At 41.3% G+C, this 25,888-nt stretch overlaps 1 protein-coding gene across 2 annotated transcripts in view; it reads right to left on the bottom strand.

Annotated features, from left to right (window-relative positions):
- Positions 1-25,888, bottom strand: part of TTLL5 (tubulin tyrosine ligase like 5) — a 143,915-nt gene that overhangs the window by 27,275 nt on the left and 90,752 nt on the right. For both annotated transcript variants that reach the window (XM_069783831.1, XM_069783830.1), the window contains one exon: positions 6,535-6,712. In XM_069783831.1, coding sequence (XP_069639932.1) covers positions 6,535-6,712 — 178 coding nt within the window. The remainder of the gene's footprint in view (positions 1-6,534; positions 6,713-25,888) is intronic.

Below are 25,888 nucleotides of genomic sequence, written 5' to 3' on the forward strand. Positions count from 1 at the left end.
AAGGCTCAGGGTCTAAGGAGAGCAGAAGCCTAGACAAACTCTGACAGAGGCAGTCCTGAAGCAGGTAGCACCCTACAACTATTGCTGCTGCAAGTAAAAAACTTTGAACCACACTTCCCAGGCTGGCAGATTTAACTTGATGTTGAGGAGACATTTGCTTCCCTGACAAGTTCTTAGGGCTACAAGTCCAAAAAGTACTTAGAACGCTATGAGACTTTTTAGCTAAAAATCATGTAAAGCATTAGTCAGTTAATTCTCTTGCATAATTCTCTGAGGAAGTAGGACAGCATTAACCCCGTCTTGCACATGAGGAATGTTAGCACTGACAGAGAAAGTGATTTTCCCTAAGCCAGAGACTGAAGCAATATGAAAAGCTAGGTTGAGAGCTCAGAGAAGATCCTGACTCCCAATCCCATATTTGCCTCATTAGATCACACCTCTACTTGCTTCCACGTCTACCCATGAACACCATACATAAAATGTTATCTGTACAAAAATAGTAAGTTTTAATTAGAAAATCTGAATATGTACAGCTTGTCAGTAAGGACGATGCACATCTAAGAGTATTAGCCAGTAGCAGCTGAGCTCAGGCTGCTCATGATTAAAAGCAGGGAGGTACTGTAGTACTCTGAAGAAAAGCAGATATACTAATGATCTTCAAAAACAGAAAGAATGTTCCTGGCACTTACCATCCCTGTATCTAACACCCATCCCTAGCACAGTAACAGAATAAATGTTGCAAGCAAAAACATGTTCATTCTGTGACCAGAGGAGGTAATTAAGCTCATTTCCTGTGAATCTGTCTTGAGGCTGAATCTTACAGTATCTAATATGAAGTATGTCCCAAATTATAGCTCCTTTCATGGGTTTGGGGCATTCTTGTGTTGATTTTGTGCTGCCTAATTAGGAGTGGCCTTATGCTGCAGCCTTTGCCTTAATAGCAACAGTAGTTGAATCCCCTGTCCAGATATATAGCTCTTTATCTTCATGAAATTTATATGAAACATAGCTTTGAGATTTCTATCCCATAGCTGTTCAGTTTGAATTGGATCAGCAAGTCTGAAAACAATGAGACTCAGCAGTGTATAAGAACTGACAGACAGATGCACACACACGTGTATTGCATAAAGATCTGTGCAGCTAGTTCCAAATCACTAGCACTGGAAACTGAGGTGTTTATAAGCAATAAACAATGACAAGGATTTAAGTTAAAAAAAGAAAAAACAAGCAAACCCAACAAAATAAAACCCACCGCTTTTAGAAAGTCAACTGCATTTCAGATGACACTGCAAAAATACAGAGAATTAAAAGGCTTGGAAGACCTTTGGAGTCATATAAATTGTTTAGTGAAGATGCTTTTGAACACATATTATTAATGCATTCAGTTAAATCAGTTTGGATGCAACAATAAGTTGAGTTGAAAATTCACAAAGTGGTGATAAAGAACAGGCTCAAAATGTACTATTAACTGCCACAGTGTTATACTGCAGTAAGTGAGGCATCTTGAGGTCATAAAGAAATTTAAAGATGACCAAATTCATGGTATGCGCAGACCGTCCTGAAGCATGTCTTCCTTGGTAAACTCTTCAGAGCGAGACTAAAACATATTAAAATAAGTTGACTTGGTGCCTTCTCCTTTGTCTCTCTTTTGGTACTGGGAGGTCTCTGGGGCAAGGATTGGGCCATATCATTGTACTTAATACATCTGGGCATTACCATAATTCTAATAATAGTGACAGGATCAGAAACATGGGACAAAATTTCAGCTGGTATAAATCAGCACAGCCTACTGCTTTCAGAACAGTTGTTCTGCTTTACTTAGACTGAGACTTTGACTCATCAGTATCACAAGACTCAAATAGGAAAAATGGCAGTTAGCACATTTAGTGGGAAAACAATCTGAGGGAGAAAGCTGCAAAACAAGAATGGAACAAGAGACCGAAGGGGAAGAGAGACTGCAAATCTGACAGCAGTTCAATATATAATAGTTTAGAAAACAGTTTAATGATGTTTAAGGCTGCATTCATAGAGACCCTGTGTCTTCAGGCAGGAATAATGTAGTTCTAGGAATACTAGGAATATTATTCTGAATAGTCACCATTCCCAGTCAGATCTAAATAAACTGTAGGGAATTCCAAAGAGAGTCATATAAATTAAAAGAAAAAAAAAATTTGCTGAACTTAATAAAATGAGAAATATTTCAAAGAACATACCATTTTTAAATGATTGAGAGGAGAATTATTTAAGATTAACTTAGCCCAGTATTTTATAGCATAAAATCTACTTAAACTTCTGATTGAAAATGTGATAATAACAGACCACACAACTCATTAACATGATTTATGTCTTGTTTAACATGACCTTTTTTGATATAAGCAGGACTGATGGGGATCATTCCGCTATATGACTGTACTTTTCTTGTTTTAATGTAGCTTTTTTTCCCATGTGAAATGTTTGGCATAAAATTCTAAACCCAGTAGATGTTAGGCTAAGCAGACAGAACACAGCCACACAGAGAAGGAGGAACCTCCCTAACAGCTAATGGCATCTTTCCAGTACAGGAAACAATTAGAGAATAAACAATGATGGTATATTAACTGCCTTGCCAACTGCAGCAGTGATACTAACATCTAGGTCATAACATGTCACATGAAGTCTCCTTTAAACATTAAAAATACTGCTATAAGCTCATTTTTCTTGTCTTTTGGTTAGATTTTGTAATTCCTGTTCCTTTATTTTGTTGATACCAGATTTAAGCTTCTTGTCTCCACTTTCAAACTCTGCCCCTTTCTATTTTTTTCTCTTTTCTCAGGCTTTGCATTGTCTCTGCTCCTGGGCCCTAACACTGCATCCATTTGTTTGTTAGATTCTCATCCAGTCAGTTTGGTGTTTTTCTTTTTGTCCAGGGAATGAAGTACCTATTTTGGCATCAAAGATCTATTTCCACCATACTACACTGTGTGAACTAACTTCCACATACAATGAGTGAAGGTTGTTGGTTATTATTCCTCTTCTTCCACCTACACAGTGTTTGCTCCTCTGCAAATTGTTAGATGCCTGGAGGAGAATTTATCATTCTTAAGTGTCTGGAAAGTGCTCAACCAAGGGTGGGTGCTGCCACAAAGAAGTATGCAATAAGCCTTCATGGTAATATACATCCACTGCATGGCAGAGGGACTATTCCTATTACACGTATACTTGACTAGGAACTTCCATGCTTTCCAATGCATCCATCTCATCTCCAACATGTCAAACTGATTAATGTACAGGCAGAAGCATTTGCCTGTGTTATTAATCATGGTGCTTCTGTTACTTGTTCACATGCTATCCATATACATAAGACTAGTCCATTTGTCACAGAGAGAAGGAAAGACTGGCATCTAGTCATGTTGTATGGTCATGCCAAACTCAGGGTGTGCCTTGAGATATATTAATAAATGCACTCCAGCTACTGACAAATGGCTAGCCTGCCTTCCAACTGTAACAAGAATTTGAACAATCAGATGAAACAGGCTTGGAGATGTCCTGCATGCATTCCCCAAAGTAGAGAGACCATGACACTCTTTCAAGTGATAGGCATTCCATTTTGGGGGATATATTTCTTCTGTTGAGAGGAGGCTGAGGAACTTTAATGTAGCAGGCAAGACAACAAAGGATGGAGTAGATCTCAATATGTGGGAAGGAACAGCAGGGAAAGAGCAGGCAATGGGAGTGTGCTGGTTTTGGCTGGGATAGAGTTAATTTTTTTCATAGTAGCTAGTATGGGGCTATGTTTTGGATTTGTGCTGAAGACAGTGTTGATAATGCAGAGATGTTTTTGTTACTGCTGAGCAGTGCTTACACAGAGTCAAGGCCTTTTCTGCTTCTCACACCACCCCACCAGCGAGGAGGCTGGGTGTGCACAAGAAGTTGGGAGGGGACACAGCTGGGACAGCTGACCCCAACGGACCAAAGGGACATTCCAGACCATATGACGACATGCTTAGCATACAAAGCTGGGGGAAGAAGGAGGAATGGGGGGATGTTCAGAGTGATGGTGTTTCTTTTCTCAAGTCACCGTTACGCGTGATGGAGCCCTGCTTTCCTGGAGATGGCTGAACACCTGCCTGCCAATGGGAAGTGGTAAATGAATTCCTTGTTTTGCTTTGCTTGTACGCACGGCTTTTGCTTTACCTGTTAAACCATCTTTATCTCAGCCCACGAGTTCTTCTCACTTTTACCCTTCTGATTCTCTCCCCCACCCCACTGTAAGGGAGGTGAATGAGCAGCTGCGTGTGCTTAGTTGCTGACTGGGGTTAAACCATGACAGGGAGATAGGTGGCTTAGGTAGCACTGACTAGGAAATGTGGTAAAGCCATGCAGGCTAGGATAAGCTACATCAGCTTTGGGGAAAAAGAGAGGACAAATGATGGCCAGCAGGAAAAGTTAGGATGGAAGTCAAAGCAGTGTGAGTGGGAAGGAGATGTAGGGCAGAGAGTGTGTAAGCAGCAGAAAAGAGAAGGCAGTTCTTGGAAAGGCCAAGTCAAAGGACTGAAGTCTGAGAAGCTAACTAGCAGAAGGAATAGGTCAGGGACAGGAAACTAGAGAGGGAGCAAGGGATAGACCGATGAAGATGAGAGTAGTGTAGTGACTGGGAGAGGCATCAGAGGATCAGTGCAACTGTGACTGGAAGGGGAGGACTGGCTGGCTCCATACAATGTCTAGTGGGAGAGGAAGTGTCCAAGAGACAATCATTTTATTAAGATGTGGCTTTCACTACAGAAAGTCTGAAAGCCCCCATGTTCAGCAAATACCTTTCTTCATTAATGGCAACTTCAGTGCAGCCTGAGCCCTGCGGCATGGCAATGGCCTCAATACTGCAACTCCAAATTGCTTGGCTCAGGAGGAGAAGGGAGGGAGAGAAAGGAGGGGGACGTTGTGGGGGTGAGAGGAGCTTTAACAAAGAATCACTTTAACAGAAACTCCTGAGTAATGGCTCTGCCCCAGGCCAAGAATAACATCAGCTCAATGTCAGCAATTAGAAGAGGGCTCAGCCAGGCCCCATGGCCAGCTCCAGCCTCCTCACAGGCACAAGCCAGCTTACAGCCCTTTCCTGAGCTCATAAGCAGCGACAGCTGCCCACCCAGAGCCCCTTGGATGGAGATGAAAGGAAGACCTCCTGCTCAGAGGGGGAGCAAGAAGACTGTAGGTGAGGGAATTTGGGGGTGGAAACTGCATGGTTAAGTGAGGGCCTTGAAAGAAGGAGTGCAAGGAGCAAAGGCAGAAGGGCCTCTCCTTCAAGATGCTCCCAGAAAAGGATGAGGGCAATTTGCCTATAAACTATTCTCAAGGACCCTGACTAGTGACTCATCTACTTCACAGGAGGGAGAGTGGGTGTTCAGACCTCCGCTCTGTTCATGGTTTTGGAGTCCAGTCCTGCCAGACCGCCCAGCAAACAGCTTCTTCCTAATGGAGATCAATCTCTTTTGAGTGAAGGTTTGTTCACCCAAAGACTTCCTTCCCTTTACCAGGGAAGCCTTTTGGACACCACTCAGAAGAAAGAACACACCTCTCTCTCCATACCAACAAGGAAAGGTAACAAGTGCATCAATGAACTCATTGTAACCTTGGAAGATTCCTCAGGCAGGATGGAAAGTAGTCCACCCTTAGCATCTAGGTGTCATCCAGAACATCAATAATACAAACCCTTTTTCATATTTCCTCTAGCTCTTGGGCACTTAGCCCATCTCTTCTCCTTGCAATTTTAACAAAGGAGTCATGTATCCATTAGACAGTTACATGCAAGCAGCAAAAGGAAATCTTAAATGTAGTAATAACAAAATGTGTAGGTGGCCTGCAGAAGATTTTCAGCATTGCAGAGAAAACTTGCATCTGGCATCAAGGTCAGTGGCCATGCCTCCTGCACACTGAAGGCTCTTAAAAGAAATGAATACATTTCTTCAAAGGAATGAAGGTTCTCCTAAATGGTTTTTGAGTCCTGTTAACATAGTGCTCTTTTGATAACTGCATCATATGAGAAGACATCCAGGAGGAGGAGAATTTAGTCAAGACAAAGCCTTGATGCGGTCTGTTTGACACAAAGGACACAGTTGCCAACACAATTTCAAGACCCTATGTTTCGAAACACTGAAATACAACAGTGACCCAGCCTGAAGCCCTACTCAGGAAGAACTCAAGTCAAAACAGCAACATATCATCAGTGACAAGAGTAAATAATAAAGAACTGTGGAGACTGTAGACAGTTCTAAGGCTGTCTGAGGCACTATAAGGTGATACCCTGAACTGGTGCAGAAAAAGCAAGCAGCAGCATGCCAGTAGCCAGATGGAGGAGGACACCAATGCAGTAGAAGCAGCCATTGGGAACTACAGCATCAAAATGCTATCAAAATCACTGCAGGTAATATTGTTGCAACCCCCTTGAAGAGCTACTTCCTTCACAAAAGCTGTGCCATATGTACTGGCTTTGGGTTGGTTCTGCACATCTAAGACTCAGTCAGCACTGCTACATCCCAGGCAGGATTTGGTCTTAGTTACCTGGTGCCGGGCTTGGCTTTGCTCCAACAGCTGTCGTGACTGAAGTTTCTGCTGCTGAAGTTGCTGCACAGCAAAATGGAGCTGATAGTTAGGATGTGCCAGTGGACTCTGTGTCACCTTGTTGTAGACACTGTTCTCCATCTCTTTGTCCCAGGCAAAATGATGATTCTCTGGAGCCCTGAGAAAAGAAGAGCCATCACGCTTTCACCACTCTGCATATAAAGACTCCTGCTTACAAGGCACTGCTGCTTCCTAAAAATCCCTTAATACTTAGCGCTATGAATTTGTATTAAGTGGCTCCAGCAAGCACAACACCTGCTAGAGGTGCCATGTGCCAACTGCCATCTTGCTAAGGAGTTTCTTGAATTCCAGGCTTGGACTATATTACTAGCCATAACACCATGCTTGAGGAGAACAAAGGAAAAGAGAAGAAAAAACTCTAAACTGGAGCATGTCTGTGGCTGATTAGCATTGAAGAGAGGCAGAGTTGCAGCAGGAATAGAGTAAGGATTCCTATCACGAATGAGATAATTATTTATTTGGATTTGTAGAGATTTAGTTAATACACTAACATTTAGGCTTACACCAAGCACATACATGCTGCAGTGAGTGGAACAGAAGACAGACATGCAGTACAATATCCACAGAGAGGGTAAAGGACTGGTAGGGTAAGGTTGCAGCTAGGGCACATACTGACTCCATACAGTTACAATCCAAAAGACCTTACAATCCTGAGGAGACTGAAGATAGGCTCATTTCTTTCATCATCGGAGTAATGCAAGCCTTTCCCAGAGCAGAAAAGGCCTCAAAAGCAAGGAGGCAGGAGCTCTTACAACCCAGGCTTATACAGTGGGAGTTCAGCTGTGGCCTGGAACATGATAAGTACCAACAGGAGCTCTCTGGCTTGCTTTGAAGTTTGTAAGGCTTGGCGAGAAGGCAGCACCAACACACTTCTACACAAGGCCGAGGGGCTTTGCAGAGAGCAGGTGGCAGACTGACAGGACCACAAGGTGTCCTGAAGAGGCTACAATGGCCCAGCCACTCACACATCCTGTCCTCACAAGACAAGATGCCATATGACCCACTGAATCATGACACTCCAGCTCATAAAACCTTCAAGACTCAACACTTGAGCTTCCCAAGTTTCTGCTCATCTCTGTCATGTTTCTCACAGCCACTCTTTCCAAACATTTCTTTTGGATTCCCAGGGCAGACTTCCCTTGAATTTCCTATGCATGTCATAAGTAACTAGGATGTAAAAGATACTTGGTGTCTTTTACATTTCATGCCATGATTTGGAGTGCTGGTCGTGGTTTTGGCAAGGGAGTTAACTGCAATCTCCTTGCTTCAGGATCCTACCAAAACGTACAACCTAGACTCTTTGAACATGTCACAGATTCCCGTGAATGTGTTGCACTTTCCCCCACTAGCTTCATGATCACAGCAAACCCTTAAAATATTCAGAAGGAAGTTTCAAACAAGACCAGAAGCAACTGCCTCTCCCTCAGAAATAACCTAATGCATCCCTTTTGAAGCAAATTAAGGACAAGGACTCTAAACACTAAAGCGTCACTCTCCGTACTCAGCTCCTCCTTACAGAGGCGTAAGGTAACCTGGTGGAAAAGGAGCGCAGCTGCCAGCATCTCCACCCTGCATCCTCTGGGCCTCCTCCTGCCCACTACCACTTTTGCTCTTATGCTCATTGGCTGTAGGTAGCCTTCTCTAGACGTCTCTGTTCAAGGGATCCCACCCATGCTTTCCTCAGTCCTTTGCTTCCATTGTACCCCAGTGCAACACTGAATAAGTGACTCTTGCTCCCTGCTCCCTTTTGCTACAAGATTCTCAGTCTTTCAGCTCTTTTCCTTTCACCACTGCTTGGAAAAGTGACAACTGTAATGTGGCTGACAGTACTCACCACTTGAAACTCAAGTTGTATAGGTCCAGGCCTGGCTTTGTGGTTAACCTTGGGAGAGCTGCTTCCCTCTTCTGAACCTGCATTCCCCCTTCTGCCCCAGTAATGGAGTCATGATCCTCTGCTACTTTGGTTTTACCTGCAGTTGCTCAGCTCTGGATCCATGGATACATGTGTGCTGCTGTCCTCCCAGCACTGTCCCCTGCTGGGCACAGTATGCCACAAAAAGCATAACTTAAAAGAAGGACGCAACAAGGCACAAGGAATCTTTGAAACAATCCTCAGCTGTCTCTTCTCCAATCCCACCAGCTCACCACATGGGTTATCAGCAGGTTGCTGTCACCTGGACTCAACTCCCATCCCAAGGGTAGTATCCACTCCTACTGCATAGATACAGACTCCACCATCCATTCTGATGTTAAAGCTCACTGGACTTCTCCCTTATGCGAAGCAGCTGAAGTCTCTGTTACCACCCCAGTAAAGTCAGGCCATGCTGACAGCTGAAAAGCACAAAGGACTGTGCTGGGACTGGGATGCAACCTTTGGGAGACAGCTGGGGGTTACTGCAGACCAGCCCCACAAAGCTGAAGAGCATTCAGGAGGTCCGTCAAAGTCATGTTAGTGCTCAGAAAACAGCCTGATTAATTCCTCATCAGTACTACTGAAAGATTGTGATCTTCAATACCTCTGTTTTGAACTAAACAACAATTGTATTTGTCCATTTACCTGGAGTAACTTTTTCACACCAGTAATTACTCAGTTGAGAAAGTTGGTAAGTTCATTCAAAACACTCCTAAATAAAATAAGCCAACGTAGGATAAAGGGGTTACCTCTCATGGATTTCATAACTAGTTAAAACACATGTAACCAGAATAAATGGACAGTTTTCACAATGGAAGGAAACTACCATTGGGGTCCCACAAGAATCTGTGCTATGGTCTCTGCTGTTTGAAACATTTATAAGTGATCTGGGGAAAAAAGAGTGAAATTTTAAAAAGCTTGCTACCGAAAAACTGAAAGTCACTGAGCAGTGTGAAAAAAAAAAAAAATCACATTACTGAATGATCAGACATTAAATTGGCAGATGACATTCAATTTAATAACTATGAAGTCAAGTACCCAGCGAAACACAATCCTAGTTTTACACAGTGATGGACTTTGAACTAGTTATTTCTATTCAGGAAGGAGACCTTATAACTATAGGTATAATAGATTTTCTATGAAAACATCACTAAAATACTCTAAAAAAGCAAACTCAGTATTAGGAATTATTAGGAAAGGCATAGGGAACAAAACCAAGAACACTACTATGCTACCGTATAAAACAAAATTGCAACCATCTCTTGCATACTGAGGATGGTTCTAACCCCTGTCACTCCTCCCTTCTGAAAAAGCATACAGCAGAACTGGAAAAAGTATAAAGAAATGCTGTAGAGATGATCAAAGGTATGGAACAGCTTATATATCGAGGAATGACTAAATAAATAAGGACTCTTCAGCTTGGAAAAAGGACAACTGAAAGAAAATATGAAAGATATCTATAAAATCACAAGCTTCAGGGACAAGGAGAAGAGGGAACAATTACTCACCTCTCATAATACAAGACATAGGAAAAACCAAATGAAGTCATCAGGTGGGCAGATTAAAACAAACAAAATGAGGTAGTTTTTCTCATAACATAATTAAACTGTGGATTCCTTCTTACTACGGGAAGCTAAGGACACCAAAAATTTACAGGGGTTCAAAAATGTTTAGACAAACTCAGAGAAGCAAGAGCCACTAATACTATTTATATACAAAGATCAGAAAACCACTGATTACTGAGTCCCAGAGAGTATTGGGGAAGTATCACCATTCCATAACATCACCTAATGTTCTTCCCACATAACCTTCCATGGGCCACTGTCTGAGCAGGACATTGAACCAGATAGTCCATCTGGTCTGCAAAAATGCAACCAGTATTGTTTATGCATCAGGGGTGTGAAACTAAACATGTCTCAGGTCTAAGTCAGAAGTTAGAGAATTCAGTCAAGCACTCTTTAAGGTATTCACTCAAGTTATGTGATTAATTCTAGAAACTAATGTCTGTTCTAACTTCTTATATCTACCTCCAGCTCAGAACCTGCTATGCATAAAATTAATCCTTTGATCCAAAAGAATGCTTAGGAAGCTAAAGATTGAGTGATTTGTTCTAAAACATAAAAGTCAAGATGAAACGGAGAAGATAAAACTGATGTAAATGAAAACTCCACTAAAGTTGGACCTGCTGATAGCCAAACTGGCTTTGTGCCACAGAGATGATGTACAGACTGCAGTCACTGTAGTACTGTGAGCACCACTAACTGAATGGCAAAACTTGAGTATCATTTCCTTGATCCTAATTTCTTTTATTTTGAGATATCTGGCAAAGGATTAACTATTATGGAAATACAAATACTTAAGACTGATGGTCCAATTTTTAAAAATGCACTGCTGCCTTGCTCCAACCTTTGTCCACTTCAGTGAACTCTCAAATGCTTTCATCTGGTTTCTAACCTGTTTTAATCCACTCTTTCTGTTTTAACCAATACATAATCTATAGCCCAATATAAATTCTTTAGGATATAATATTGCCCAGATAAGCTTGGTTTAAACTACCCATAAAAACACTGTTGAAACTATGTTATTAAATCTTTAGGAAGAACTAAATTTGAAAAAACAAACAAACCCACAAAAACTTTGGCTAACACTTTCTTGCAGAATAGACAGTCTTGTACACATCTGCCTGCAGTTCCAATACCTTCCCTCCACACAATGCAGCACAACAGCACTTACTTTTTTCTAGATACTATATTGAAAATATGGTTGCTTTCCTGAGTAGATTTTACTCTCATGGCCTGCAGAATCCTTCTGGATTGAATATGCTTGTTAGCTTCCATGGTTTTTGCTTCTTTATAGATAGAAATCAATATAAATTCATTATACATAACTTCAACCTTTTATAATATAAGCATTAAATATTTGACAACAGAAAGCCTGCATATTTGCAAGTCTCAGGATCACTTTCATAGGTAGATGTTTCATCTGCAGTTTTGGAAAGTCCCCATGTAACGTGTTACCAAGTTGCTGATATTACATCTAAGGCTAAGCTTGCCCTGGTACAGGAGAACAGGGCTTAGGATGTGACACTCAATATGCTGCTGCCAGAGACATGCTGCAGCTCTCAGTCTATTTGCCATGCTCACAGGAATGCATCATGGTGCAGCTCCTATTCTCAGTCTCTGCCTGTCAGATGCTCTATCGAAGCATGATGGCACCTTTGCACCCTGCCTGAAGTTAGCTTTTCTGCTTAAGGAATTCTACAACAGGCTCAGCACAGTAACAAAGGCTGGAAAAAAAGCTGCAGAGTCCCTCACACCTTAATAGATACTACAGAGTTTACATGGTAAAGAGACTATATAAATACCCCAAACTGAAGGAAAAGCTTTTTCACAACTCACACAGTTTTAGGCACAGCCAAAAATAACGAGGAAAAAATCCGTGTCACCAATGGAAATGAGGATCATAGAGTCAGTACTCACAGACCCGCTTGTTTTCAGTTCAGGATTATTGCTTTAACACTAATGATTGACTGAATATTCATTTGCTCACAGGTACACGTAACAGATATAGGCATAGATGCACACGCACACAAATGGGAAATAGAAATTCCTGCCTGTGCCACCAGAAGAGATCAGGTTTCATTCTGTCAGCCAGGCTGGTTGTAAGCAATCTTCTCACAGCTTGCTAAGGATTATTTATGAGTTGCTTAGTTTAGAGACCTGGCCAGGATTCAGGCCTTCACTATGTACAGGAAATCTCAGCCTTGGCATTATGGCCCATCCTTTGTAAGCAAGATTCTGTCCTTCCAGCAGCTTTTAGGGCTACTCAGTATTTTTGGCAAGAAACCCACTGTGTTCCTTTCTTTCAACTGTAGTTTTCATAAAGCCTGGGCCAGAATTCCCTCTTCTTCACTGACAGCTAAGACCTCTCTGCTGCAGCTTTTTGCATCACAAAAGATACAGGTTTGCTTCTGAGACCAGTTTCAACAGATCTCCATGCTATTATGATCGCAACCCAGCCTAAAAGTGCTAGAACACCATGCACTCATCTCCAGGTTTTCTGGTTCCAAATTCCCTTTCTGCTCTAGTTCTCTTTTCCAATTCTAGCTCTTTTCCAATATAAGCAACCCTTATGCAATCAACTACCTACATCTGTACTAGGAACTAATGCTAGCGTACTAAAATACTAAATACTAATAAAATACTAATACATTTGTTCATTGACTACAAAGTCTCATCAGTGAAATCCAGGCTCTGTACAGAAGGGATGGGGTTATCAGCTCTTATAAGAAAGGAGAGAGCCAGCTTCTGCTCTCACTTCAAACAGATTTGAAGGCAATACCAAGGACTGAAGCCGTAGATGAGACCAGACCACAGAACACCACACACTGAGAATCTCATAGTTACAAAGAACTATCTGACATAGAGCAAGTCCGTACTAAAAGAATGACACTGGTAACTACTAATGATAGCCCATGCTTCTCCTAGCATCCACTATCCCTAAGTAACTCATTCAAACACCTGACAAAGCAGGGTCTACTACAACAGAACCACTGCTGGGACTGAGTAATACCGGACCATAAAAGACAACAGCAGAGGACAGGGCAAAGAAAATTCTTTACTAAAGTTACACTACAAGGAAATAATCAAGGGAGGGGAGGGCAATACAGGAGTAAAAGGGATTCAGAATATAATTTCTTAATGCATAGTTTGGCTATAAATTGGGTTTAAAGCTTCCAATGTTCCCAAAAAACTTTTAAAGGATTTTTAAGTATCATAACTATTTCACATAGGGCTTTCATTTATATTTCAACTGAAGCCTTCTTCCAATGGCACAGCTAAGCACTTGTTTGATACCAACTCCTGTGTGGCAGGCAACAGTACCAATTCATGAAGTATACTAGTGCTCCCCATGTATCACTTACTAAGCAGGCACTTTTGAAATATTTGAAAAGTGCCTACATGCCGTTGAAAGGCAATGCAAACTAGGCTCAAATTACTTGTGAAAATATAGTTTCAGCATTCTTGAAGAATATTCCTCTACGTTTAACCCTGCTTAGTTTGTGAGAACTGATAGGATCACAGCAGGAGTCAGTATAGCTGGAGGTCTAGCAAACTGAGGAAAGAACTATCCTCCTTTTAAATGAGGAAACAAGCTGACAATGAAAGTATTTTGCATCCTTTCCTGTAAAGGCTGGAGCTAAGAATGAACAAGGGCCATTGCTGGCAATAAGGGAACCCAGTGCATTTATAAATCAGTGCTCCCACCTTGCCATGGAATGCAAGACAATCTTGGGCAGCAGTTTCTCTCCCACTGGGCATTCAGGTGGTATGACAAGTCCAGGAAGCTTTCAGTACAAAGCCTCGGTGGGCACCAGCTGCTAGAAAGTAGTTGGCATAGTAACTAATGATTCTGTCTAGTGTGGCAGCTCCCAGCATCCTGCTGACTTATGTTCAGGCACTCAGAAAAACAGAGAACATTTTCTTTGGCACACTACATGCTTCTTCCATCCCTAACAATAGGCCCTAGATCGGGGCTGGCTATGGAGCAATGATAAACATAGTGGGACAAAGCCCAGGACGCTGGGGGCCTGGCTGGGATGCAGGACTGTCGGGCCTCTCACAGAGCTGCTTGCCTCAAGGCCTTTCTTTGTCTTTTCTGCCTCTTTCCCTCCCCTCAGCTTCAAAAGCAGTAAATTAAAAATTGAAAAACAGAGCAACAAGTCTTCGAGAAGTGTTTGCTCCTGGCCTCTGCTGTTATCAGGAGCATCGACGAAACAGCAACTTTGGTCCAGTTTAATCAGCAAGAGTCTGCATTTTAGCATGGTCTGCAGCTCTGATTGCTGGAACATGCAAGCCCCTAAAACATGCAGCAGCAGCAGCTATGTTATAAAGGTAAAGAAAGGTAGCTTTGCAAAAAACCAAGGGCAAACAAAGCATTTTTAATATTCCTAAAAGAGCTCTGCCTGGGACTTTGGAGATCCTCTGAGGCACAGGGTGCTGTCCAGAACTTGCCACAGAGCAGGCACTCAGAGACAGAAGGGGCAGGAAGCAGATGGCCTGTATAACATGAGGATGCTATCACCTGGACTGCAATCTGCTTTTAAGCTCCACAAGAGAAGCCAAGGAAAAGCTTTCAAAGTTAATGAGCAGCCTGTCAAGGCTACATTGGCACAATAAACGTGTGGAACTGCATTTTGGGTTCAAATCCAGTTCAAAGTGACAAATACAATCTCCCATGGTGAAGGTGTTGCAGAGATGTAGAAGAGTTTCTGTCCCAGACCATCAATCAAACTTTCCCTTCTTAGTGATGAGGCACAGATGCAGGCATCTTATAACAGTTTCAGCCTTAGTTCTTCAGCTCCCCACTTTCCCAGCAACTCAAGATACTTTTTCCTATGCAAGAGGCTCTTACCATGAGTATGTTTGTGCAATGAGGCAACAGAAGATGTACAAGGTCCATGTGAAACACCTTGGGACTGAGTTGGTTTAGGCAAAGACCATAATAAGTTCTGTGGATTTAACTACAATTTCCAGATCCATTCACAGGTTAACTGCAATAGCTACCAGAGGCACAACTCAAGCATCCTAGGACATTTCAATATGCATAATTACTAGCAAATGTCAGGAGTCCCCCTCTGCTATTCTCACAATTCCCCCTTTCAACTGAGAGAGTTGATGTTGTTACAAGAATTTTATTCAAAATCAAAGATGTGAGCAAAAGCATCCAACCCATCTCCTCGTGGTGCAGGATTAGTGCATGTTTCAGTGGCTGGAGGAGTCCATGTGTCGCACTCTCAGCTGCACAACTCCACAGGCAGGTACACATTCAGTGCCAAGATTTTTCCCTGAGATTCCAAATTAAACTTATTTTCTCTGTTTTATTGCATGACCTTCCTCTTATTTCAGGGCTAAACCTTCACTACTAGAGCTATGCCTCCTTCGAGCTTAGCCAGCCTTGGCACAGTTAACTCCCTTCATCTTTTTCCTCAACTCAGTCCCTTCTGGCCTTTGATTGTATACTGCTTTTCTGTGAACTTTTTCCACTTTATCAGTATTTGCAGCTAGGCAAGTGCTCAAAACTGAGCACATTATTCCAGATGTGCTTGCACAATAGCAATACAGGGAAAGCCCACTGCCTTCTTGCTCCTTCACTTTATTCTACACATACTATCAAAGTTCATGGGCTTCCTTCTTTTCTGGTATATGCTGCTGTATAATTTATTCCCTACTCCCTGGCTTCTAAAAGTTATTCCTGCTATGTCCCTGCCACTGAGAAACCTGGGTTTTGGAGCAAAAAGGTTTTCTTACAACAAAGGCAATGTAGTACCTACTCAGTTCTGCTGCAGATCAGGAATTAAGCGCATTTTAGGTCCTGGATCTCCATATACAGGCAAGGTCATGAGTGTAGCAGGTTAGAAATGAGGTGCATCAAAACAGCCTTGTGACAGTCTAGCAGGGGAAGGGCAGGGTGAGATTGTGGAGCACTGGAAAACCTGCAGGCAAGGCCTAATCTACCTCAACTATTCCCGGATTTAGCTGGCATTATCAACCTCTTACTTTCAGGACCACTAAACTTGCCAGTCTTAGCAAATGAAATATTTACCCTTCAGTGGAGACAATTTTTGTTGGGCCCCTAGTAGCATCCTTGGCTCCATGCTAATTACAAAATACTGTCAGTCTCTCTGATCTAGGGAATACTTGGCAGGTAAACACTGTATTTTTTTCTTCTCTTTACACATGGCAGCCTTGAAATACACTAGTAGAAAGGCTAAATCAAGAAGAAAACTAACAGCCAGCTGGCTGCAAAGTTCAATGCCTTCATCCTATTGTGGTTCATCAGGTTACTGGAGAACCAATGAAGGCAACTGAGCATATTTCCTCCATGTGATCTAGATTACCAAAATCACACAGCCTTCCTACCCTCCATTAGTGCAAACATAGGGGTGAGCTTTACTGAGTGGAAGGTGGTTCTGCCTTCATGTTTCCTGCACACAATTCCACACCTGCAAACACAGTCAGAGCCTGCAAAAATATTTTACCAGCAAGACATACATACAATAAGACTAACACAGAAACCTGCTATCATTTTGCCCTTATAAGGAAGTGTTGGGGAAGATTACCTGCTTAAATCTGACATGCAATTGGCTGAACTGTGCCATGTCATGTCAGCTCCCTGCCCCAATTTTAAAGTATTAATTAATTAATGAAGTTCAAGACAGAGCAGGTGGACTCTGAGTGAAGTTACCTCACTGTACTGCCTAGCTCTGCTTTGATTAAGATAAGTCATACAGACTTAGACAATGTGTTAAGTGCCACCTTAAACTTGATCACTCATCCTAGTCCAGGCAGAGTTTCTGGCATGAATATACACACTCCACAGAATTCAAAGTACCAGAAACTTAGATGCAATACTGCACCACTTAGAGATGGGAAAGGTGTTCCTCACTGCAGAAGTTCCACTATAAAATCCTGGCATGGATCAAGTGGATCAACACAAAACATGACTTGGAACTGACATTCTTCTACCTTTTCCTCTATCAATGTAGCCAAGTCTATTGAAAAATCAAACTGGAAGACTGATGGGCTGTATTTATTCCTAGCCATATATTTTTTTAGTGCTTTATCCAAGCAGATTTTGCATTTTATGGGTGGATAGCAGCAGTAGCATGTGAGAATGAAAACAGTAAGTAGGCACCACTATCTGGTCTAGAATATGCTTATGACCGAGTCTGTAATTAAAGTCACTAATCTCTCCTGGAAACCCATATTCCCCACCTCTCTCTAGAGAGGCAAGGGTTAAGTCAGGATCAGTAAGTTAGCCGTGCACCCTGTAATGCCTTCTTTGAAAAGCCGCTCACACAGTTTACAGGGAAAGAGTGAGAGTGCAGCTGCTGTCCCAGCCAACATTTGGTTCCTATTACAGCAAATAAATCTCCCCCTCCCCCTTTTCTTTTCTTTTTTTTTTTTTCCCCTTTTTATATTAAAAGTCCATCAAACACATTTTTTTCCTCCTTAATATTTTCCATTAAGTTTCCTCCTGCGTAGGCTTTCCCAGAGTGTGGTGCTCTTTGCTATATGTGTTCAAGCATCAGCTGCAAGATCCCACTGAATAAGAGAATGGGGAATGAAGAAAGCAGCTCAGGCCCCTTGTTCAAGTCTCAAGAGGCAAGTGAAAAGTTACAGTTGGGCTAAACTGGTGAAATCTAGAGCACTTGAGAAGAATAAACAAACAAACAAAAAACAGGCTGTTGAGTTTTGCAGGGTTAGGATTCATGAGATGGGGGAGAGTACTTAAAACACTCTGCCTCTGCCCAGAGCCAAATGCCCCTGCCACCATCAGACTCCCAAAAGACATAGCACAGGATGGCATTGCACTACAGGCCTTAATGGTTCCTCCAGGGTTGTGCTGTCTGTATCTCATACCACTTGAGGCCCAAATGACTTTTTTAGTTGTGCCATATGACCAGAGAGTAGAGATGTCATATGCTCCTAACTCTGCGTGCTTTGTTGTCCAAGTATTAAATATCAAGTACACAAAGAAACCTCTAAAGAACATGACAAGCCTCTAGAGTGCACAAAATTTGCACAGAAGTTCATGAAAGCAATCAACTTTGCTTGACATGCAGTACACCTATCATCTTGTTATATAGCAGATGAAGACCCTCTGATGGCTTGATAATTCTGACAGCTTAGATGGTCTGTCTATGAGGACAAAGCATGCTGAAGTATACAGTTCCCTGACATCATGCCTATAAATTTCAAGGCCAAGAATTACAGCCAGATAACAGAACTTCACAAAAGAAGTAACATTTCTATATTTATAATCTATATATCTAAAGGGAAGGCCAGAATCTGTTCTGTGCTTCCAGAGCAAAGACGTACAAATTCACCTAATCAGGGATTCTGGAAAGCGTCACCTGAAAGCTAGCTGGGACAGAGTCATATCAGGAGAAATGCTCCAGGTAAAAGAAGTAGAGTAGCAGCATGGCACCAGTAAGATGCATCTGCTGCTACTATTCAGTAACACAACTAAAGCTGTATAACGTCTAGCTGCTGAAATACAGTAAAATAAGAAAAAAAAAATACAAAACAAGAACTAAAGGTCACTTCTCTGGGTGTGAGGCTGTATGCTTGTGGTTAACAGCATCTTGTTTTTGAATAATTCCCCAAGCATTGATACAAGGGCAGAGTAAAGGTCCTCAAGAGACCTTTTCCCTTAAACAACTGAACTTTATCAATCTAGCCCCAAAGAAATGAAGCTAAAGGAGTTTCCCAATAACAAGAAGATAGACTTACAGAGTCCTCTAAGCCCCATGTCACTTATATGCTGGCGAAAGAGGCACCTCCAGCATTCTTATCTTCCCCATGTTATAAACTTGATTCTGTATGTAGTTTCTGCTCTCCTTGTCCCTCAAGTGGATTTAGATATGGTCACAAAGTAAGACAAGAAATAGACCAGATTTGAGAGCAATCTCCCACCTGTTAAACAGAACATTCTTCTGTTATGCTGGAGTTAAGGGAGAAAATTTTTTACCTCCACCTCCTGCACAAAGATCAACTCACCTGCTGTGGCTCCCTGAACATTTAACAATGGGTTAGAGAAAGAATAGGAAGAGGTGACTGTATCTGTGTCAGCACACACTTTCTAAAGTCTGTAACAAAGTGTTTACATAAAATATAATGGGGGTGGGGTGGAATATGCTCAGATCTACAAAAAGAAAATACTAGCGTAAGTTATTACCTATCGCAGAAGTTGATCCAGTAACTGTATATGCTGCATAGACGAGACCATCCTATCACACACATTGCAGGGGGAAAACAAAACAAAAAAACCCACATACACACACACACCCCCAAAACAACAACCATAACAAACAAACAAAAAGGCTACTGATACAGAGACCACAGATAGATAGTACACACGAACCGTGACATGCAGACTATCAGCCATCCTAAAAGCAGCATGGCACATTGGCACCAAAGCAATCCCAGGGTTGTGGTGCTAGCTGTTTTACAGCTAGCTTTTTTGGAATCCCTGCAAGCCTCATGACGGCCACACAACGCTGTATTTGTACTGTAAAAGGCAAATGCTATTTTTCCCTCACCCCACTAGTCACCCAGCTTCCTTAGAGGTAATGGAAGATACTTTCTGGAAGTACTTATTTCAACCAAGGCAGCACAAATTCCTAGCAATGCTCTTCTCAAGCTAAAACTGACAGAAGTTTTCCAGGTCTGTAGTGTTCCTTCTAAGAATCCTCCAGAGATACCCTACTTGCAGAAAACTACTTTTCAGAAAAGAATTCTACCCTAAAAGTCCACAAGTTATTTTTCAAACAAATTTGCTGTATTTTATTGATAGCTAAAAAACAGCCCAAAAAACTTCAGAACAGAATGGCTGGTTCAATTTTGAATTACCTGTTATCAATTTTTAATACAGAAAGAGAAAATATTTTAGAAAAATCTGTAGCCAGCACTGGAACAAAAAAACCAACCAAGCAAAAAAAAAAACCAGTGTACCTCCTTCCCAAAACTTCCTACACATCTGTCCCCTTCTATTGCATCCAAAAACTGGTGATGACATAGCAGGACTGGATTATAAAGAACTGCAAGAGAAGAGTGGAAAGACTTTTATTTTTATAAAGCCTCACCTGGAAAAGCAAACTCTTCAAGTACTGCAGAGCAGGAATCTCCCCATTTTTTGGCACTTTGTCCTCCAAGGATTAATACCACAGAAGCATGTTGCCTTGCCAGAAGAGACTATTTCAGTTTATGACAATTTTGGCCTCCTTGCTGGTCTTTTGTTTTAACCTATACAGAATACAGTCCCCATTCCACTCCTAATGTTGTTCCATAAATTCCCACCTCCTGTTGGGATCTATCTACCTCTTTACCTGAAAACAGAGCTCAGCCTGCAGCATTTCCAGTAACCCAATGTTTCAACAAGAAAAATCACAGAGGAGTTCACATTATCATAAAGAAGTTAAATATTCAGTGGAATAAACTGAGTTACAGCATCTTGTTTCTGGCAGAGAAGAGTTAAGTGAGTAAAGGGGAAGCTCCCAGCTAACTGCCTTCAGCACATACAGCAGTGAGCAGTGTCTGTTCCTGCTTTAACAGAGGCTTTGTATGAAACCTTGGTTTAGCCACCACATTTCTCTGTCTCTCTCTTTCCTTATTGGAGAGATAATCTGGTCCCTCTAGTCTCAGCAAGGGGTTCTGGGGCATCATGGATGTAAATCTCTGCCTATTTTATGTGGCCATTACAGAATAAAAGATTAAAATTACTATGATTATTTTGGGAGGGGACATAGAGCAGAAGACAGGTGAGGAAGCAGTAATTAGAAAGGCAAAGAAAACCAAAGTAAAATAAATTTATTACTCTAATACGCTTAAGCAAGTGCAAAGGTGCTTCACTGACACGTGGCACAAGGTTCTATAACTCAAAGGGTAAAATACAATAAAGCAACACTATTGCTAATGCTTGCACTCTTGGCTTAATTAATTTTCTTTTATTTCCCTCTCTCCATCCTGGCACTGTAAAGAAGAATGTAGCGCATGAAGGCTGGGGGCAGAAGTGCTACACAGGGCTGAGGCAGCATACCTGGCAGCTGCTAAAACAGAACTTCAAAGTCTCAGCTCCCTTTGAAAACCCATCAGCCAAGAACCACTCCTCCCCTTCAGCTTCTTTAGGAGCTGGTACACTTAACCACTTCAGCATGTTTGGCAGTTCTACAGCCACTTCCAAAGCAGGTGGTGGAGTGGAAAATTGTGGGAGAGCCCCAGTCACTCAGTTGTCTCCCTCCATCCCCAGCAGGCAGCAACGCATGTGCTGACCAAGCAGGCCAGCTGACAGACCACAATTAAGCACAGAGAGCAGGGAATTTGTGATTATACCTCTGAATCTACAGAAAAGGCCCAGGCTTACCTCAGTGAACTTGGTCGATGATATCTTTCTCCAGGAAACTGCTAAATCTGATGACAGACAAAGTCTGTCATTAGAGGAAGATGAGTAAAAGGATGTTCAGATAATTATATCATATAGTACAAAGAGCTGGCACATTCCAAAAGGCAGTTCCCAGACTTGTCTAGGATTTGTTGAAAGATCCCTCTCTGTCAGACCCTGTCTGCAAAAGATGCTCGATTTGCACAAAACTTATTTGGATCACCTAGAGCTTGAAGTCTTTTACGTGAGATTTCTGCCTCTGCCTACAACTGCAGGCTAGGAGGTAGAGACTGTAAGCACTGGTTTTATTTGCAGCAACTAGAAAAAAAGCTTTTAGATTCTGTCTATCCGAACAGGCACCCATATTTGTGATGTTTCCTCCTCCAGTGTGGACAGAAGAGCCTATGATGCAGTTGTGCCAGCTCTGTTGGTCATCCCAGCTGCATACTATATCCATCTTTTCCCCTCTGGGTTTGAGAAGAATGGGAATCCAGGGATGGTGCTGTTTCCTTAGGGATACAACTTTGCTTGATTCCTTAATGACTGATTTTGGGTAGGCCTTTCAATTGCTAGGTCTTCTGGACTGTGTATGGGTGTTGAATATTTCTGACGACTCTGGAAACCCAAAAGCCAAGAGTAGGTATCTTCAGAGGAAGTGCAATAGCTTTCATAGGAATTTGTGGTTAAAGATGAAAAAAAGTTATGCAATCTTGTATTCCAGTCCAACCCAATCCCTTTTTCTAGAGCCAAAATGGAATTGTTTCCTACAGTGTACAGAGAAAATTGTATAATTAGTCAGAAGCTCCCAGACTCAGGAACACAGATGGGAACTATGGAATCACTACCTCAGGAATTTCACCAAGTGATTGCATGTAATGCTAAGCATGAGCACATCAAAGATGCAGCTGCAGATGCTAAACCCTTATAAGGACAGGCTGAAATACCCCAGCCACTTAGTGGAATAATGTCCTTTCAAGAGTCCCCTCCTAGCATAAGGCACATCAAGAGAGGACAATAACAATAGGGTCCAGTGTCCTATCAAGAAATGTCCATTATATGCCACTTCTTTATACTTGACGCCTTTCATGGTGTTTCAGCAAGCGTTCTAAATAGAGTAGACTTTTCTCACAAAGGCCACAACTGGTACATTTCACAGAAAATGAGCCTGTAGTAAAGACAAGAGTACAAACATGGCCTCCATACGGCTTGAGCTGAACATAGTAACATTTGCAAAGAGGTTAACCTTCATGTGTACTGTGTTTATGGCTCTCTAGAAACTAGTTGGAGTATAACACAGTAAGAAGGCTCTCGCATAAAGGCAAGTAACAGACATTAGAAAAAAACTGTAAGTAAATGACAAGAGTAGTCGTTACCTAGTTCTGCTACCTAACAATATATACCATAAACACCAGAGTGGGATTTTGATAAATAAGATGCAAACAAACATGCATTCTGTAGCAACAAGCAGAACAATTCACAATCTGTGAAGTTACACCATATCAGGAATTTAGATAATTTCAGAGTGAGACATGCAAACAACACAATATCCAGCACCACAGTTCTCTTTCACAGAAATGCTCCTCAGTAACACAGGCCTAATGTCTACACTCACATATTCAGGTTCTGCAATGCTTTAGAGGTCATAATTTGTTAACAAAGAATTTTTTCTGTTTAGAAAATACCAATAAAACTACTGCACTACGTGAATCATTCTGTCTCCTATGCCTCAAAACAACCTAGAAATTCGTTCATAACTTTCATTCTCTTTACACAGATAGTAGAGGATACTTTCATATTTAAATCTTTTGGGTTAGCATCAGCAGCAGGAAAGTGGAATTTCAGACACAAATGAAAACATGATTCTGACCTTCGAAAAAAACCAAAATCAGTTATGCAAACAGTGTCCTGAACAGAAGGACAAAATATTTAAATGACTAAAAATGGACTGGATCCAAGGTTCTTGAAATATACCAGAATAATCCAATTATTAAAACTGGGCTTTCAAAATTATTTTACTAGTACCTATTAAGTTATTTTATCTAATAAATAATTTTAAAGCGTATTTTATATATTTATTTATATAAATTAAAATAAAACATTAAAATATTTGTGAACTTTAATAGATAACAGAGAAGGTTATTGTTCCTGTGAATTTTTAATGAAATTAATTCCACATTAAAACACAGCTCCTTCTTGAGGGTTTTCAAATTTGAAGAAAGATTAGCAAGTTCTCAATATTCAAAACCAAACTCTATGAAAGGCAGCTGTTCCAAAAATCCTAATAATCAGCCTTTGTTGGAACTGTTCATAAAGGATAAGCTCTAAACTTACTTTTTTTTTTTTGGTAAGGAATTTTGGAAACAGAAGGCTAGGGTGATCGCTGTCAGTAGGAACAAAAATCTCACTCTCTTGGAGAATATTCTGGAGACATTATATGCAGTTCTTTCTAATAAAGAGATGTGTTTATCAACGCACCTCATCTTAAGAACAGCAAAATCTCTGAAGAATCACTTTTGGGGCACTCTCAGAGTTTCAAGAGCCTGTGCTTAAATCTTCCACATACACAGTTTTCCTTGATTCCTTTACAACAAATGAGATTGTGTTCTCTTTGCAATGTTGACTGCCTGAGTTGGAAAGCCTTTAACTGCTGCTCAACTTATCATCCACCGGGAGATACTTACAAGAAGCCAAAATCTTTAGCATCATGAGACTGTCAAAGAATCTTACACCCAAGTGCCTTCTAATGGAGCTGAGATCAGAAATATATTGAGCAGAACACTCTAACAAGTTACTTCAAGTTTTTTCTAACACCACAGTTTGAGATCTTTTAGGAAACAGACATGGGAAGTAGAAGTCAATACACTGTAAGCAGTATGTTGTCTTTAATGAGTACTGGAAAGTTCTTATTTGAAATTCAGAATTATTGTTTATAAGTGATAGAAGCCATAAATCCTAGTTACTTATTCATCAGTACCATAAAAGACCAACAGAGGTGTCAAACCTGAGCTGCTGACTAATATAAAGAATCCATTTATGCTGTTCTGTGGTTAAAATCTCAGAAAAGAAAAATGCCTGAAAATGCTGTATTAGTTATAAAAATAGATGTGCATCTGAAAGTTCAAAAGTTTCTAGGAATGCCAAGCCTTTGTTGGTATGACTGTTAATGTCCTTGCAGATCTACACTCAGTCACCAGCAGCAAGAAACAAAATTCTTAAAACTTACTCATTTTCAAGTCTCAGCATCTGCAGCTTTTGAAAATGCTAAGTGAAGAGAAGCTGACATCTCTTTACTCATCAACATCTTTATCCTAGTGTCAAAAAAGAAACAGATGGTCCAGGCTTGAGGTTTCCTCCTCCTCTTCACATAGTCTACCAAACTGAAAGTTTTCTGAGCTGAATTTTGAAGAAAACTCAATTTTCAACACTGAAGACATTCACAGCCCAACTTGGCTACATTCTTCACAGAGAAGATTTTAATTTTTTTTTTCAGCAACAAGGAAATAAAGAATTCTTTATGCATACAAAAGTTAAGACCACATAAGCCACAGCCCTTTTGCTCCAAAGGGTGACTCTTGTCCAGGCTAAGCATCCCTGACAGACAGCTGCCAAGTAGCATGTGCAGCATTGCCAGATAACAATCTTCTTAGACTAACTCCTCAGTCAAGTCCCATGTGCCAGACAGCAGAAGATAGAAAGGGCAGTGGAAGACATCTACTGAGCCAGATGCAACCTGAAATTCAAGCAAAGAAGCCACGCAACATCATGGATACCAGCAGCTGGAACATAAACAGTGTCTTTGATAAGGCTCCCTCACTTTGAGATTTCTTTTACTAAAGGTTGTCGTCTCAGGGCCAGTTTTCAGTAGACTTGGATCAGCTAGGCTGCCTTGGCCTCTCCCCACCTGGTTTGCTGTGGACAGTAATTGTATGAGAAATGTTAATAAAAGTTCAGTGAGTGCAACAGGAGAGTGTCTGGAAATTGTGGTATCTTTAAGCACTAACTAGCTTTTTTGCCACACCCACCCCACCCCCCTTTTTTTTAAAGAGGATATCCATCTTTCAACTATTGTTACAGAATGAAACCCTAGAAATAACTGCTTGTGATAAAGGACTCTGGATACATCGATATTTCCATCCTGACATTGCAGAGCCTACCTTTAACAGTGCACTTAAAAATCTTTGTAATTGGCACTGATTCTGGACAATCCAATAACCAGCTTTCTTGAGCCACCAAAAAAATGCTGTCTTGCTCATAACCAACCAAGTCCTCTTACCCAGAGCATTTTGGTCAAACTACTTACTGGCTGACAGCATACAGAGTTGGGTAAAGACTAATAAAGTACTACTAACCACAAATGTTACTCATTACTATAATTCACCCTATTCCCTAAACAAAAAGCTGGCATTCCACAGTGGA

Source organism: Haliaeetus albicilla, chromosome 5, assembly GCF_947461875.1.
Source record: "Haliaeetus albicilla chromosome 5, bHalAlb1.1, whole genome shotgun sequence".
In the NCBI taxonomy this organism is placed as follows: Eukaryota; Metazoa; Chordata; class Aves; order Accipitriformes; family Accipitridae; genus Haliaeetus; species Haliaeetus albicilla.